Source organism: Myodes glareolus, chromosome X, assembly GCF_982192425.1.
Source record: "Myodes glareolus chromosome X, mMyoGla1.1, whole genome shotgun sequence".
NCBI classification, from domain to species: domain Eukaryota; kingdom Metazoa; phylum Chordata; class Mammalia; order Rodentia; family Cricetidae; genus Myodes; species Myodes glareolus.
Genome location: NC_142053.1, coordinates 147,923,565 through 147,942,083, shown reverse-complemented (window position 1 = coordinate 147,942,083; position 18,519 = coordinate 147,923,565). Strand labels below are relative to the sequence as shown.

At 41.2% G+C, this 18,519-nt stretch overlaps 1 protein-coding gene across 1 annotated transcript; it reads right to left on the bottom strand.

Moving 5' to 3' along the window:
• Positions 1–825: 825 nt before the first annotated feature.
• Positions 826–17,795, bottom strand: LOC148117546 (uncharacterized). Its single transcript, XM_087902578.1, has 10 exons — positions 10,542–17,795; positions 10,084–10,157; positions 8,119–8,189; positions 7,585–7,685; positions 6,312–6,521; positions 4,975–5,079; positions 3,518–3,654; positions 2,799–2,992; positions 1,769–1,953; positions 826–1,201 (listed from the first exon to the last, which is right to left on the bottom strand). Exon 1 carries the CDS (start codon positions 17,793–17,795, stop codon positions 12,837–12,839), a length of 4,959 nt encoding a protein of 1,652 aa, XP_087758704.1. The 3' UTR covers positions 826–1,201; positions 1,769–1,953; positions 2,799–2,992; positions 3,518–3,654; positions 4,975–5,079; positions 6,312–6,521; positions 7,585–7,685; positions 8,119–8,189; positions 10,084–10,157; positions 10,542–12,836.
• Between the last annotated feature and the right edge of the window lie 724 nt (positions 17,796–18,519).

Below are 18,519 nucleotides of genomic sequence, written 5' to 3'. Positions count from 1 at the left end.
AGACTAAACAATGATTAAAGTGAACTATTTTGCTCTAATGATGCAGCACCCAAATTTATTCTATCTGGTGTCCTCTGTCCTCCAAAACTTCAACATATCCTCTCTCTGATGATTTTTAATTGATTTTTAATTGATTGTATTTAATTAATTGTATTTAATTAATTGTATTTTTAATTGATATTTATTATCAACTAATAGCAATGACACTGAGTGTACTTATGTTGCTGAAGAAATTAAGTCATACACCCCAAGCTCTAAGATCTATTATTTTAAGACACATCAGTAAGAAAGGATCTTCCAAATGACATCAAATGACATTTTCTCTACATATGTGTTATGGTTGTATGGTTTGATCCTACTGTGGGACTCCTGTGTATGGGAGCAGGTACTGTCTCCAACATTTTTACAGACTTTTGGAAACCTACTCCTCATTCTGGGTCACCTTGCCATGCCTTGGTGCATGAGAGGTGCTTAATCTTACTGCAACTTTGTTTGCTATGTTTTGTTGATTTCCATAGGAGACCCAATCTTTCCTGAGCAGAAATAGAGGGGGAGTGGATTGGGGGTGGGATCAGAGAGGGATGGGGAGGGTGGAGGTTGTGTCTGGGATATAAAGTAAATACATAAATGAATTGAATTTTTATGAAAATTAATCATTAGTTGTAAAAATTTAACATATCACAGGAAACAGTTTTGAACACACACACACACATACACACAGAACATATGTTGGTAAAATGACTACATTTGTAAAATAGAATTACGGTATGTCTTTGATACAAGAAGGTGGAAGATATGCATATGTTGTCATTTCCAAATAGAGTAGAACATGTGAAGCATTTATTCATTTGGTTGCCAGAGTTTAATGCCAGTAGATAATTAACATACCAAAAAATATCAAGGTGTCCTCCTTAAACTTAAAAGCAAACAATAATACCAAAAAGAGAACAACAATCAAAACAACAACAAAGTAACAATATCATCTAGGGCATCTTCAGAAGGATATGCAGTAATCTGAACATTATTGCAAGAGTGAGGCTGGTGTCTGTCACTTTTTCCACCTCACAGTTTGGTGTTCAGTCATCCTGTTCAGGGCACTAAGGTTAGGAGCAGTCCACGTCTGATGTTCTGATGAATGCCCTCAAGACTGATGGCTGTTTTCCAGACTCTCCTTGCTATTCCTTAGCTCTGAGGCCTCAAACTTGAAGGGAAGAATGTTATATTGATTAGAAGTGTGCCCAAGACTTCTGTCCACCTCATATGCATGTGTCTTCAAGCAGAGAGGGAATATCAGACAGTTGCTTGGTCAGAAGATAAAACCAGAGGCCCTTTGGATAAGGATGTTAGTATAGACACCATACATAACAGAAAAGGAAGATCTGAAATTCTCTTGGCCAGATGTGGAGTTTGAATACTTCATTAAAGGAAAAGAGTATGTATGAGACACCCTTGGTCAATGGGAACACTATTGAAGGCCTCATATTCAGACATTAAATGTCTCCCACATAAGTCAGAAATGTACAAATAGGGATCAAAGGGTCAGAGGTGAGAGGTCGGAGGCTTGCCAAGGTGCATGGTGAAGAAGGGGGGAAACAAGTGCCATGGAGAAAATACAAGGACCCCAGGGTCAGTAGGGAAATGTTTGAGGGCGTCTTGTGAGGTGTGTGGATATCTGGGGCTATTGTAGATATAGACTAACATGTTGGATTGGGTAAAGCTGGAAATCAGCATACGCACTGCTTGACATGAGATCAAGGTCTCAGCCCACCTCATACATTGGAACGCATTCCAGGAACTTCCTTATCATCTTCCAGCTCTTCATCGGAGACTCGAACATCTGTCCACTGTAGTGAGTGTGTGGTAGGTGAGGCAGCAATCTGAGTATTTTCCAAATGCCTGCATGAGAGTCCCAAGCTGGCTCTCCATCTCAAGCATATGTTCAGCTGCTCAGATCTAGGTTTGAATGATGGGGACCACATTTTATTAATTTTGACTCTGAGGCAGTTCTAGACTCTACTTGCAACAGATAGACTTGGAGACTTTAAGCCTGGGATGTCTGGAGAAGTCATTGTGTGAAGAAAAATAGTCTATGGTCTCATGTTTGGGTGGGGGAATGTCTGAGGCCACTGAATCAGAGGAGAAAACTGTGAGCTCTCCTTGAATAGAGAGGCCTATTTGAAGACAACTTGCATAATGAGAAGATCTGAGGCTGTCTGGCAAATCATAAGCAGTAGACTTAAACTCCTTTGGTCACATCAGAATGGTATGTGGCCCAATAATATGGACCTAGTAAGTTTAATCCCACAAGGGCATATTCAGAAGATCTAAGACCCTATGCAGGTTGGTAGACTGTACCTCTCTATTAGAGGAGGCAGGTCTGAAACCCTTTGGTCAGAAGACAAAACTTGGAGGTATACTTGGGAGAGGGGATAGTCTAAAAGCCACAACAGTAAAAAAGGATACTCTCAGGCTTCTCTGCATAGGTGGAGCATATCCATGATGTGGGAGTCCCCTCTGTGTGCTGTGATTACCATTAATAAATAAACTGTTTTGGACCTACAGCAAGGCAGAACTTAGGTAGGCAGAAAAAGTCTAAGTGTGCAGAAGAAGAATTCCTGCTATCAATTTGGGAGCAAGTGAAAGATCTAAGACCCTCTTACTTAGAAGGAGGAGTCAGAAGCTCCCTAGGACAGGGTGGAATAATCTCAGCCTCCCTTGGTCATATGTCTGTGACCCTATTGGGGAGAAGCTTAAACATGAATGATACCCTGAGAAATAGAGAAAACCCAGGCACTCACTTCTTCCTCGGCACCAAACTTGAAATCACAATCTAGAATACACATTTTATGAATGTCCATGTCAGGCATGTCAGCAGTCTTAGAAGTCTTCTAAGAGGCTGCACGACAGAAGTCTGTGACTCAGTTTCTTCGTCTGGTATAGGTCAATCCACAAATTCCTCTTCATGTGGGACAGGAATTTTCTGTCTAAGGGACTAGAGTGAAGACATTAGTCTGTGTTACCCTCATCTTGCTGTTGTGTTCAAGGACCTTGGTCCAGAGAGCTCTGAGATCTCTTTAGTCAGAACAGTACTTTCCAAGCCATGCAAATTAGAAGTTATAAGTGAATCAATGGTGAAATGTCCTTGATCACACAAGGCAGGCCTGAGACACTCTTCATTGATGTGAAGGTCTAAATCTCACTATATAAGATGGGGTAGGGCCTTGGTATTTTGGACAGAAATAAAAAGGGCTATTACACCCTTTATCAAAAACATAATGTGGCAGAATTCATGGGAATGATGAGAAATATTAATGCACTCTGGTCGTAACTGGAGTTTCTGAGACATTTTGTGCACAGGTGATAGTCTACACCTATTTGTCAGAGGTGTAATCTATGGCAATGTTCAATGAAATAGGAAAGACAATTTTCCATTAAGCATAAGCATTCTGGAGCAAAGGAAAGTCCCATCTGGCCTAATCAGCTTCCAAATCTTTTTCAGTATTGAGAATATCCATACCTTTGTGGGCTTGTGAAATGCTGAGAAGTAATCGTTGCATGTTTTCAAAGTGGTTGGATGGTTATTTTCAGTCTAAGAAGCCACTGGTCAGATAAGATAATCCCATATATGTAGCACGAAGAAAGTTTGAAGCAATCCTAGACAGTTGGGAATATAACAGACATACATAGTCAAGAGAACAAGATCTATAGGCCCCATAGTAGAGATGGTAGGCCTGCACCATCCTTGGGCAAAAGAGGATATATTTCAAGCCATCTTTGGCTTTGGGAGAAAGTTTTATTTCCCCGTAGATTGAGGGGAAAAACCAAGTATTTAAATTGTGTCTGATGCTATAATATGCGGAGTTAGATACTCTGAATCTCCTCTATGAAAGAAAGACATTTTCGGACCTCTTGATCAGATGGCAGGAATTTGAGGGTCCTGGAAAAAAAAGAGGATAATGATGACCCTTTCAGATGATGTATTGGAGGTGAAACATATTTAAGTAGAAGAGGAGAAGGTCTGAGTCCTCCTTCATCAAAAGGGAATGATTGGATCCTTGCTATGTGAGGGTAAGTTTTGAAAGGCCATTTTGATTGGAATTTGAAAGTTTTGGGGCCTTGGACAGGTATACATCTTCCCTGGCCCCGTCAGTCATGCAGGATAGATATCAGGCCCTCGTGATTACAGAGTGTGCATTTGAGGTCTAATTGACAGAAATAGATGGTGGTTAGGAATGGAAGACTTTGGCAGACTTAAAGAGGGAAGCAAAGTCACAAACCACTTAGGCAAAAGGGAGTATCCTAGTCTACCTTGTGCAGTGGAGGAAGGACTTCATCAGAGTTTTGAAAATTCACATATCCAGGAACACTGTGGCAGTCCTGGTGGCAAATTTAGCATCATTTATCAGTCATGATTGACAGGGTCCAGTTCTTATCACCCACATTGGTGTGTGCATGAAGGAGGAGACCTCCTCATTCTGGTGACTTTAATGAAACAAAGATGACCTAAGTCTCAGGCTCTGTTACCTCAAAGCAGAGCAAGATGAAGTCCCTTCAGTCACACATGTATTTTCAAAGTGGATGTAGTTAGAGGGGAAAGATCTTCATTGTGGGAATAATTCAGAAGCCCACATGCATATAGGGGGTGATCTGAGGATCCATTAATCCTGGTCACCTTGAGAAAAAAGGAAATTCTGAGATGACTTTTATACAAACCAGGTATTCTTATGAATTTCCTTAAACTGAGAGGGACTGCCTTGGGTATTATTTGTTATAGCGGAAGGGCCTGACAGCTACTTTAATCAAAGTGGTCTTCTGATAATTAGTCATCAAAAAGGTACAGTGTGAGATGCCTTGAAAATAGGAACAGTTTGGGAAACCCATATTCAGATGGGAAACTTCTGAGGTAAATCTGAACTGTGTTTCTTATAGAAAAAGTGCCTGACTATGTTTGACCAAATAGCGAGATCCACTCACCCCATTGTGCAGAAGAGAAAATGCTAGTTTAACTTGAGTGGTATGGTTCAGCATCATTTGCTTCCTACTGTGTTTCCAACTTCCATGATCCATGTATTGCATCAACTGTTGGGAAGAGTACAAGAAGCAATTACAACACTCTTTCAACATGATAAGTGGTTGTGCAAACTTCAATGCTTCCTCAGGGTTGTATTGATCTGTGCTTAATCATCAATGTAAGTGATGTGGGATGTCCTTCTGTATATGTTTTTTTTGGTTAATAAATAAATCTGCTTTGACCTATGGCAGGGCGGAATATAGCCAGGCTGAAAGAGATATAGAAAGAGATTAGGTGGAGTCCAGGACAGGCCATGTAGCTACTGAAGGAGAAGTACAGCAGAGTTTTTCCAGTAGGCCACAGCCGTATAGTGATACATAGATGAATAGAAATTGGTTAATTTAAGATGTAAGAGTTAGTTAAAAAGAAGCCTGGGCTAATAGGCCAAGCGGTGTTGTAATTAATATATTTTCTGTGTAATTATTTGGGTTTTAACAGCTGGATTTTAAGCACAGTCTTCATTTACATGAAATATGGGAACATTTTACATTTTTGACAGCTACATTCTAGGCAGATGGCATGATTATTAGTTTTAGTTTTTATCTTTTTTCCTCTACCTAGAATCTCATGAGATCCCATGGTTATAAAAGTGTTTTCATAGCAATCTTAGCCCCTGGGATTGGTACTAAGGTAATATGAGTCCAAGGGTCAAGTGAAATGTGTCCATGAAAGAAAGGGGATGCTCTAGGGCGTCCCAGGGTCAGTGGCTAGACCTGAAGCTCAATTAAATACAGAGTGAATGATTTGCAACACCTTTGGTCATGGAAACCAATTTTGACACCTTGTTTATCACTGTGGAATATTCCAGGCACCTTTTGGCAAAAATGGGATCTTTATAGTTTTTGTGGTTGAAGTTTGTAACCATAGCTCCCCCTTTCACTGTAAAAGCAAATCTGATTCTTACTTTTCCAGTGTAAGTGGTGTAGGAATATTTAAGCTGGGACCTATTTATTCAAAGGTAAAGTATGTGGGTCTTTGCCACAAAATGATTACTTGAAACCACCTTAGGCAAATGGGGAAGATCTGCAGTAGGCTTTGTCCTAGGAGGGAGGTCTGACATTTTCATCAGTGAAGTAAAAGGAGTACGCTAGTCTGAAGAGAGTGGAAGCATTGAGAGTGGAAGCAGTGAGAAAGGGAAAATTTTGTGACCTGTATAGGGCAAGGGTATGAGTTAGAAAATGCTTGCACAGAGGGGAGAAATGTTATGCACCATCCTGTTGAAGGTGAATGTCCTTACTACCTTATTCAGTGAAGGAAGGTCCCATTACTGCACTTCAGCTTCCAACTCTTCTTTAGAGCTTGCTCATCTTGTGTTGAGTCTTGGAGAGTTCAGGCAGCAGCAAGACCATTTTTCAGTGTGCCTGGATGGCTATCAACAGCTAGGTTTCCTCTTTTTTGAGGTTGTTTTCATAATCCGTGTATGGGCAGCAGTGATGGGGTCAGTTGATTTCTAGTCATTGGATTGAAAAAACATAGCTTAGAATTCAGTTTCCTTTTCTACATTTAGGACTGGGGATCACAACCTAGAGTGGATCAATGCATTTCCCTAGCCACCAGTGCCAAATATAAATGGTTTAAATCATTTTTATTTAGAGTAGCATATTTTCAAGGTACTTCAAAGACAGAATGGAATGCTTGAGAATTTTTGATGGAATCCTACAAGGTAGGATGCAATATTATTCAAAATAACATCTCTAATGTCACCTTGTGGTGGGGAAGAATTGTCTGTATTCTGTCAATCATGTTTTAAATAAACTCTGATTGGCCATGCATGAAGTATAGGTGGGTCAACTAGACAGGAAGTAGAGGCTTGGAAATGAGAACAGGAGTATTCTGTGAAGCAGGAAGCTCCCCCCACACTCCTGCCCAGACTCCAAAGAGGTGAGATGTGACCTGCCCTGATGAGAAAGGTACTAAGCCATGTGGCTAATATAGATAAGAAGAATGAGTTAATATAAGTTACAAGAGCTAATAGGAAGCCTGACCTAATGGACCAATCAGTTTATAATCTTATGGAGCTCTCTGTGTGATATTCTTTGGGGCTTGTTGGCTGTGGGGTAGCAGGTGGGACATAAACTCCAATAGTCGGCTCTCATGTTACAACCTTGTGGAAGAAAAGAATGCATGAGTGTCCTAGAGTCAAAGACAATGCTTCCTAGTCTCCCTTGTACAGGTTGATAAGGTGTAAGTACACATTTTTAATAAAGGGAAGGATGATGGCCCAGTCTGACTCAGGGTAGTTCTCATGAAAACTTCAATAAAAAAGTATATATGAGGTCTCTTGAAAACAGGGGAGAACCTCTTCTCAGAATGGGAAGTTATGAGACTACCTTGAGAAAATGAGAAATCCCGAATGTCTTTATTCACAGGGAGGAGGGTTCCAGTCATATTTGATAGAATATGCAGTTCACCCATGATCAGAAGGGGAGGGTTCCATGGCATCTTGGGCAATGGAATAAGATCCTGGCACTGAACTAGCATCCAGCTATTTTCCCCAAAGCAAACATACATACCCAGTGTGAAATCTTTGAGAGTCTAAGGCAAATCTCATAACAATCTTCCAACAGGCTAAGTGGTTATACAAGCATTGATGTTTCCTCAAGGTTGTGTTCAGCTGTGCATATTTGTGAATAAAAGAAACAGTGCATTTTTGATTACCAAACTTGGAAACACATGGCTTGATAGCCAATTTTCTCTTTCTACCTTCTGTCCTGTGATCTTAAAGCAGAGAGTTGTGAGATCCCATTGATCACATATGTGTTTATATGCTTATGACCCTTGATCAGAGGAGCCAGCTCTAAAGCAATCCTAGTTAGTAGAGGAATGTGTGAGGTCACCAACTTTAGAAGGGAAGCTTGATGGTTCTTTAGTCTTAGGGGAGACTAAAGAGCTGAAGGTCAGAGGGTGGAGGTCTTAGACATCCCTTCTATTCAGGGGTCAGTTTTGAGTGACCTTTCAATAGAGGTTGATATTTCAGATTTCCTTTTGTGCAAACTGAACTTCTGCAATCCTCTTCCTGGAAGAAAATAGATAATTGGTTCACAAACCTTCAGGGAAGACCATGAATGTCTGATACTTGCTTGACTTGGTAGTATAATGCACTCTTGGTCTGACACCACTGCAATGAGAAGAAAAAAGACAGAGTCACTTGGGAGGAATAAGAATATATAAGGATCACGGAACACCAAACAAATATTTTAGGGTAGGGCTCATTGGAAAATGGGGTTTAGGGAAACCTAAGTCTTAGAAGAATTCTGACATCTTGTTCCATGTACTGAGAAGGAATAGGTGACTGATTAATAATAATAATAATAATAATAGGAATAGTAAAAATTCTGAGCCCAAAGTAAGAGAGAAAACCTCTGAGACACTATTGAAAAATGGGGACAGAATCACCTTTGGGCAGAGTGTGAAAATGTCAAACACAATTCTGTTGAAGGTGAATATCCTTGGCAACTTATACAGTGGAGAAAGTTCCCAGTACTGATCATAACCTTCCAACTCTTATTCATAGTTTGTGTTCCTTCTAGGAGAGACAAGGCAGCAACTATCTAGGTCTTCTTCCAAAGGCCTGGATGATTGTTCCTGGCTAGTTTATGTCCTGTAGTTTGTGTTCAGCAGTCCTTTTCTAGACAGAAATGTTGAAGTCTTTCCAATTATATTGACTGATCATAAGGCAGATGTCATGGGGTTCTATGCTCTGATGGTCAAACATGCCTATGGAACCTCAAACCAGAGTGGAGTAGTGTCCTTTGTTTATAGAGAGAGTCTCCCATGGACCTATGCCTGAACAGCTTGATGGAAGACCTATTAGGCCATTCATGGAAGGTTTCAGGCTCCATGTTTGAAAGGAGAATGTTTTGGGAAGTTAGGAAAGAGACCAAAGGTCCAGAAACCCTCAAGCAGAAGATGAAGCTCCAAGGTTACTTTGGGAACTAGAAGGATAAGCCAATATCTTATCAGGTCCAAATGTCCTCACACTATGGAATACCCATGTGCTTGGGGGCTCTGAAGATTGATTTCAAGCAGAGTGCTTTTTTTTTCCTTTTATAATTGATTTTTATTGAGCTCTACATTTTTCTCTGCTTCCCTCTCTGCATCTCCCTTCCCCTTCAATCCTCTCCCTATTTCCCCATGCTACCAATTTCCTCAGGAGATCTGCAAGGGAAGCAGAGTGTTTCTATACTGATTGGTTGGTAGTTGCTAGCCCTGTGTCCTCCATATGCCTTTGATCAGTAGCACAGGCATAGGAGACAAAGTGGGACCACTCCATTTCTGGTGAGAATCTTAAAAGTAAAAGGGTTTAATCAGGGATCAGATTTTTACTGTTTTGTCCCAGGATATCAGTTCAGAGAGGTCTGACATCCCTTTGTTCATTTGGGCATGCCTGGACACCCAGATCAGAGGGGAAAGATTAACATCTTCACAGTTAGAGAAATAGAACTGAGGTTTCTGCAGATAAAAGTGGTTTTTCTGAAATGCCAGTGTCAGAGAGTTCTTATTTGGAGTTTACATGACTAAAAGATGAACATTTGAGTGAGTCTTCATGTCACTGGCCTGGTCTGTATCCCCTTAATCAGGTGAGTTTCTATCAGTACCCTTGAAAGGAAATGGTGTGTCTTAAGTCCCCCCTTTCAAGGAAAGTAGAATATAACCACCGTCCTTGACAGGGTATTTATTGTCAGAGGCTCTCATTGGATCAATATTGTGCCTACAGTTTACTGAAGTGCAAATCTGAGACCCATTAATTAAGAATAATGTCTGAGGTCCACTTCATAATATCAGAAATTATATGGGCCCCTCACACAAAAGGAACATCTAAGCCTTTGAAAAAACTGGGAAGATGTAGGACTCCCGTTTTCCAGGATGAAGATCAGATATCTCCTTGATCAAAGGGAGGAGTAAGTACCCTTGTGACGAAAGGAGTTTCTGAGACCCATGAGGCAGGGGAGATATGATCAGGATTTGAAAATCCCATATAACCATGATAAAAATTCAATTGATTTCTATACCTCATAAGCTCCTAGAATTGCTTAACCATATAACTCTTCTTCATAGTTTAGAATATCCATATCTTTAGCTGAATCTGCAAGAGACCAAGCATCAATATCAGGATTCATTAAGATACTCAGGAGGAGGCACAGTGTGGTTTACTCCTAAGAATTCTGTGCAGGCAAACGGGACTTGGTGTCACTGAGAAATCTATACCATGGCTACTTTACTTAAGGAAGTGTCATGGGTTCCTGGATTTGTCTACTTATCTTGACTTCTATGAACTAACCACAGGGAAAAATGCTCATTTGTCAATGGTGAAATATTCCAGGTGCACTTCTTCAGAGGGAAATTTATGAAGGCCATTTGGGCCAAAAGGGTATTTTACGGAGTAAGTTATCACAGAAAAAAATATTAAGGTTTTGGAAAGGAGAGAGTTCCCAAACCTTGTTGGACAAATGGGAATGCCACTGCTTACCTGCTGTAGAGGAGGAGATCCATGGAACTTGCTAGTCCTGCTCCAATTCTTCAGTGAACTCTGGAAAATTCTTTTCTCTGAGGACTCCTTTTGAGGCGTAATGACAGTCAGATGGTTCTTCTTACAAGTTGAATTATAGTCCCTAGGTCTGTTCCCTACTTAAACTGTGGATAGGCTGCACAGGTGTAGACATGGAGGACAGGCATATATCTGGTGTGCAGCATGAAAACAGATGATCTTAGATCCAGGGTACTTTTTATTCTTCTGCCATGCAACTTCAATGTAGAGTTCCATGAGGTTCTTTTGGTGGTCAGAAGTGTATTTACTGGCCATTCAGTTCTGAATGACACGCTGTAGTCTCTATTAGTTATTTGGTAGACCTGAGTAGGCCACGAACACAAAGAGAAGTTCCTATGTTTTCCTGATAATAGGGAGTCAATCTCAAGTACCTGTCAACCAAGTCTGAATTTTTGAGAGCTTTTTCAGTCACAGGGCCGGTTCTGTAGCTTACTTTATCAAACGGGTTTGTCTCAGACTCCTCCAGTAGAGACAAAGGAAGCTATGTTTTCTTGTTCAAAGACAGCATGTTAGAGAAACCCTCCTTTGACAAAGTATGAAAAATTAGGGTTTACTGTGGTTGAAGTAAATAAATTTATAACCCTCTTGAGAAGATAGTGCATCAAGGTGTAAGCTTCCTCAATTAGTGAATTAATTTAATTTTGAGGGGTATATCTAAGACATGATGGAGTTGGTAGCTGGAGGTCTGAACTGTCCTGGTTCGGGAATGAATCTTACTCTCCAGTGTAATTTAGAAGAAATTCTATGGCTCATTAATTCTAAAGGGTTTGTATTTCTGGTCTTCTTGGAGCATTGGGGAAGTCTGAGACATCTTTGCTTCTCACATTACATCTCAGGCTCCCTTCAGCATTGAGGATGTGCACAAAACCCTTGTTATGAAGCTATAAATATGAGGTCCATTTGGGCAATTAGAGAATGTTTGAGGTCTCCTGATTCTCAAAGGAAAGGTGTGTCAATCTTCCCTTGAACCCTGAAGTGGAGCAGACTGAAGCTTTTGTTGTTGACAGGTAATAAGTTTACTGATAAAAGTTATGGGTTACTTTCAATATAGACAAAAAAGACTGAGGCCACTTTGGCCATTGGAAAAGATCTGAGACCCCCCCAGTGCTGAAGGAGAGGTCAGAAGATCCTTTCATTCATACATCTGTTTTGAAGAGCTTTGGTTCTGTTGCGGTGGGGCTATAGCCTTCTTGAGAATTGGTGGAGTGAATTCTGCATCCTGGTTCAGAAGAGTTGTGCCTGAGCACCCAGTGAGTCCTGGAAAATAATTTGAGCTCCACTTCAGTCACTGGGGCAAAGGATGAGTCCTCCTGGGCCTGAAGGAATAAGTCTGAGGCCCCTTTGTCAGAAAATAATATTGGAGAACCTCTGTACAGAATGAGAATGAAGCATCCAGAGAAATGGAATTTTGAGTACAAAATTTTCTGTTTTTAGAGACAGAAAGCCTTATGCTATTTTGGGGAATGCAGAAAGGTCAAAGACTCTTGTGGGAAGCATGGAATATCAAGAGTCAATTTGGGAATTAAAGAAGTCTGAACATTTCCTGATCAATCTTCATGGGAATGTAGAATATCCATGTCTTGCAGTGCAGGCAGCAGTGTGATCAGTCTTCAACATGCTAGGAGGCAATGTCTCTGGACCAAATCAGTTAACTACTTCTGTTCCTGTGATTTATTCATTTTTTTATTTCTCCTGATCAAGTTAAGGCATATATACTGGGTTTAGGGCACTGCTGGATGTTCTAACGCTCTAAAACTTCAGGCACCAGGGTAGTTTTATTTTTGGACAGAGGCTTTGAAGTCAGATGATTAGAATAAGAAACACTCAGAACTTCTTAGACAGAGGGAGTTAATCTGTCACCCGCTAAACCATATGAAGTAAATCTCGGGCAACATTAGTCAGAATAAGCACATGCTATTCTCAGTGGGTAATAGATTGTTTATCATGTTCTGTGTAGAAACTGTGACCTATTAATAATCAGATGGAAAATGCCTGCCTTCTTTATAGTCAAATGAACCAATCTGATGCCTCAATGTACATCTGGAATAGTCGGGAATGGAAATTCAAGGTTTAACGGGTTTTTGATGAGTAGGAAAAGTTATAAACTCCTGTGGTTTATGTGAGACACAGAGTAGAAAAATATGAGGCTGGCCTGTGCATAAGATGATATAAAGATGGCATGATAACAGAGAGTATTCCCTCTTGAGATGAGCATTTTTAGAACTTCAGTTTGACAGGCGTGTAAGGTTTGAAGCCTCCATGGGCAGAAGGATTGTATTGTGGGCTTCCTGGGGCAGAAATTGAAGTTTTAACCCACTCTACATTAGAGGGCACATTTCTGTATTCCCTTTGGTGACAAGGAGGAAATCTGTGGCTCAGTGTTTTAGATGGGCTATTCTTGAGGCTCTCTCTTTCAGATTGAAACATTCTAAAGCTGCCTTGGATGGGGTGGCCACAGGAAAGTCTGAGGCCCCTTTGGTCACACTGAGAAGACCTGGTGCCTTCTTGAGGGAAGAGGTAAGAGCTAAGGCTCTTTTTTGGCAAGGGGATACTTCGGAGATTGCATGGGAATGAACGTGAATATCTGTGGCCTCCTAGGACAGAAGGGTTACATATGGGGGTCCCATGTTCATATTGGAAGCCTGTGTCTCTTCCTTGGTAAGAAAGGGAAGATCTCAGGTCTGCTAGTTGAGGTCGACTATGTCTGAAATTTCCTTGGACAACAGGGAATGATGTGGCACTCGCTTTTGGAATTGGTGAATATATGAGTCCCCACTGTACAGGAATCCATGCCCCACTCCCCTCTCTGGCACCAGTGGAAGGTTTCTGTCCCTCTTGAACAGAAAGAGTGTGTTTAAAGTCCTCCTTTGTAGAAACAGGATGTCTGACATCATTGCATTCGGGTGATGAGAAAGACTTGACACTCCCAGTGGGACTGTCTCCATCTGGAGATGACCTGAAGCTTTGTTGGGCCTCACTGGGAGTTTTGATGACTTCTTGAGTATAAGGGGAATGCCAGAGTCTTGTTTTGGTAGAAGAAGAAGTAAGGCTGGAAGTCTCATGAGGAGAGATAGAATGTCTGAGAGTCTCTTCATGAGAGGGAGTAGTTCCTATGTCCTCTTCTGCAGACGTGGAAGCTTCTATGCTCTCTTGGGGAGTAGCGTTTGGTTCCTTGTCCCTTTTGACAGATGAAGCATGTCTAAATCCTCTTTGTGACAAAGGGAGATTCTTACAGCCCTTATGTTCTGTATGGGAAGCATGCACATCTGCTTTGTTAGAGGGGGCCTGTTCCAATTTAGTTTTGATAGACCTGGAATGTTTATGATTGCCTTGGGGTGATGCAGAACTTCTGCCGCCCTCCTCATGAGACTGTGAGAATCTGCAGCCTGCCATAGAGAGGGAAGATTCTATGCATTCTTGAGGAGTAGCTTTTGGTTTCTGGTCCCTTTTGGAGGATGAATTTTTGGACTCTGTTTTGGACAAAAAGTGTAGTTTGCAGACCTCATGTTCTGAATGGGAAACATGAACATCTGTTTTGTTAGAGGGAACCTGTTCCAATTTGATTTTGGAAGATCTGGAACATCTAGGGCTGCCTTGGGAAGATGGAGAACATTTGAGGACCTCCTCATGAGATCGGGAGGATCTACAACCTCCCTTAGCAGAAGTAGTAGTGGGGCTCTTTTTGGGATCACTTTTAGGCCTTGCATTAACTTTGTTAGAAACTGTATCTCTGCCCTCCTTTTTGGGAGAATGGTGAAATTTCAACCCTTTTTCTTCTGATGGGACAGATTTGAGGCATGATTCTTTAGAATCATGTTTTGATTTTGTTTTCTTTGATTTTGAATGTCTGGAGCCACCTTGTGGAGAGGGAGAACATCTGAAATATTTTCTAGAAGGGGAACTAGATCTGAAGTTCAATTCTGATGATTCTGGGGGTGAGACACTCCTTGGAGGAGTAGAGGTAGAACTTGAGTTCTTTCTGACATATATGGAAGATGTGAGCCTACTTTTGGCAGAAGATGATCTTAAGACATCTAGTTCTGAAAGTGAATATCTGATATCTCCTTCAGGAAATGGAGCATGCCTTGGTATTTTTTTGGTAGAATTGAAATGTCTATGGCTTTTATTAGGATAAGAGGAATATCTCAGACAGTCACCATGAGAAGGAATTGGAATAAAGTCGTCATGTGCACAAGTGGACAATCCCCAAACCTCCGTTGAAAAAGAAGTTCCTACACCTTCTTGGGTAGATGGCATAGGTTCTAGAACCCCTTGGGATGGTTTGAGGTTTCCAAGAGTCTCATGGAGAGGTGTTGATGGCTCCAGACTTCCTTGATCATGTAATGAAGGTCCTAGAGTACATTGGTCAGAGGTCAAATGTCTCAGAGCCTCTAAAAAAGATGGTAAAGATTCCAGAGCACCTGACTCAGATTCTGAAGTCTTACAAACCTCTTTGACTGTTGGCAAAGGTTCTGAGGTTTCTGATATAACAGAAGGTTGCAGAGTCTTCACTGAAGGAGGCAGATGTTCTAAATAATCTTGGGAAATTGTTGAAGTTTTTGTAATCCCTTTGTTAGAAGATGGCATTTCTAAAATACTTTGGGTAAATAGTGGAGCTTCTAGTATCTCCTGATCTGAGTCAGAAAGTCCAAGATTTCCTGCTTCAGATGATGACTTTCCTAAAGACGCATGGTCCAAAGAAGGGCCTGAAGCCTCTTGGGATGACAAAGACATATCTGGAGAGCCTTGAGCAGATGATGAATGTCCGAATGATTCCTGTGCTGATTTGGGCAGTCTGAGGGCCTCTTGTGAATATAATGAATTTCCTGTATAGCCTTGCTGAGAGGGTGAATCTCCTTGTATACTTGAAGATATTTCCAGACAACCTTGTTCTGAGGGGGAGAGCGACCCAGTCCCAGATGCAGGTGGAGTGGGTCTCAGAGACCATTGTTCAGAAGGAGAATGCCCCAGGGATTCCTCCAGAGATACTGATGGTCCTAAAATTACTTTTTCAGATACAGACAGTCCTATGGTACTTTGGTCACAGAACAAAATTTCCAGACATCCTGGGGTAGATGGCAAAGTATCTGAAGTTCCTGGGGAAGAGTCTGATACATTATAAGCCTTTTTGGTAGATGGCAAAGGTTCTGATGTCTCTGTCATAAGGGGAGCCTGTTGTAGAATCTGCACTGAAGGAGGCAGATGTCCTAGAGAATCTTGGGCTGGTAATGCAGTGTGTATAATACCATGAGTAGAAGATGGTATTTCTAGAATGTTATGGGTAGAAGGTGGTGTTTCTGGAGGTCCCTGTAAATATTCAGATACTCCAAGATCTCCTAGATCAGATAATGATAATGATAATAACTGCCCTGAAAGCCCTTGGTCCAAACAAGTGCCTGAAGCCTCTTCAGGTGACAAGGAAGTATCTGGAGACCCTTGAGCAGAGGGTGAATGTCCATCTGAAGGCATGGACAGTCCCAGAGCCTCTTGTGAATGCAATGAATTTTCTGTATAGCCTTGCTGAGAGGGTGAATCTCCTTGTACACCTGAAGATATTTCCTGACAATCTTGTTCTGAGGGGGAGAATGACCCAGTCCCAGATGCAGGTGGAGTGGGTATCAGAGACCCTTGCTCAGGAAGGGAATGTTCCAAGGATTCCTCCAGAGATACTGATGATCCTAAAATTTCTTTTTCAAATACAGATGGTGCTATAGCTATAGTAGTTTGGTTAGAGAATGAAATTTCCAGAGATCCTGGGGTAGATTGAAAAGTTTCTGAACTTCCTGGGGAAGAGTCTGTTACATTACAAGCCTCTTTGGTAGATGACGATGGTTCTGATGTCTCTGTCATAAGGGAAGCCTTTTGTAGAATCTGCACTGAAGGAAGCAGATGTCTTAGAGAATCTTGGGCAGGTGGTGAAGTTTCCATAATTCGATGAGTAGAAGACAGCATTCCTACAGTGCTATGGTTAGATGGTGATATTTCTAGAGGCCCCGGTGAATATTCAGATAGTCCAAGATCTCCTAGATTAGGTAATGATAATGACAATGACTGCCCTGAAATCCCTTGGTCCAAACAAGTGCCTGAAGCCTCTTCAGGTGAAAAGGAAGTATCTGGAGACCCTTGAGCAGAGGGTGAATGTCTCAGAGATTCTTGTGCTGATATGGACAGTCCTAGAGTCCCTTGTGTAGACAATGCATTTCCTGAACAGATTTGCTGCAGGGGTGAATCTTGTAAAGTCACTTTTTCACATGAATATATTTCTTGTAAACCTTTTTCTGTTAGTGAAGTTCTATCAGGTCCCATTTGAGATGAGGCAGTTTTCATAGACTGTTGTTCAGATTGAGAAAATTTCAGAGATTTGTGGGAAACTGTTGGTGATCTCAGTATCCCTTGGTCAGTTATAGAAGGGCCTGCTGTGCCTTTGGCAAATGTTGAAAAACTCAGTGTCTTTATAATAGATGTCAAAGTTTCTAGACACCTTGAGAGAGATTTCAAAGTACTATAAATCTCTTCAGAAGTTGGCAAAGGTTCTTTTGTCTGTGAAGCAAATTGGGAAGTACCCAGAGGCTGCTCCAAAGAAGTCTGAATTTCTAGAAAGCTTTGAGCTGATGGTAAACTTACTATAGACCCTTGGGCAGATGTTTGAGTTTTCCTAGCCCCTTTTGTAGATAGTGATAGTGATGTTCCTATAGTATCTTTTGAAGGTCGAGAAAGTCCAAAATCTTGTGGAGTAGATGATGAATTCTCTAAAACCTCTTGGGCTAAAGAAGTGCCTGGATCCTCTTCAGAAGATGTGAACATTCCTGGAGACTTTTGCTCAGATTTTGAATGTCCTACAAACTTTTGTGCTGATATGGAAGTTCCAAGAGCCCTTTGCACAGATAATGAATCTCCTAAATACTCTTGCTGTGGTGGGGAAGAGTCTAGAAACACTTGGGAAGATATAGACAATTTTGGGCACAATTGGGCTGATAATAAAGATTGGGTGGTACCTAGTACAGATGGAGTAGGTCTCAGTGAGCCATTAGAAGGTGGAGAAAAATGAACCAATTTTTGGAGAGATGATGGTGATTCCTGAATCAGTTGGTCAGAATCAGAAGGGAACAGAACACTATGGGCAGATATTGAATGGCGTAGAGTTTCTGGGAGAGGTGGCAACGTTTCTAGAGTCATGGATGAAGATTCTGAACATTTCAAAACCATTTGGGGAGATGTCAAAGTTTCTGATGAATTAGGAGTACATTGGGAATGTCCCAGATACCCTGAGGAATGAGGTTGAAGTTGCTGAGCACCATGCACATCTAATGAACCTTCTCTATCTCTCTGGAGAGAAGATGATGTTTCTGGAGTAACTTGGGAAGATGACAATTTTTTCAATATTCCCTGGGCAGAGAGATAATGTGTTTCTCCTGGGACAGATGGGGATTGTGCTACAGACCCATGATGATAAGAAGAGTCCTGTGCTTTGTGGGAAGATGTGGATTTCATTGACCTTTCAGAGGATGACACATTTTCAACTCTCCCTTTTGTAGATGATAATATTTTCAAAGCCCCTTGGGAAGATGACAATGTTTCCCTAATCCCTTTTCCAGGAAAAGAATTTTCCAAAGACTTTTGGGCAAATAATGTAGGTCTTAAATCTCCTGTGGCAGAAGAAGATTCCCCAACACTTCCAGCATATTGTGAGTTCTCTAGTGACTCATTTGCTAATGAGGAAATTTTCATTTGTTCCAGAGCAGATGATAAAGCTTCTAGATCATCTGAACTACTTGGAGCACATTCCAAAACAATTTGTGGTGATATCAAAGTTTTGAGTCCCTCCTTGGCAGATTGTAAAGGTTTCAAATTCCCTATTAAAGGTGCTAAGTGTTTTTGAGCCTCTTGGGTAGACATTGAA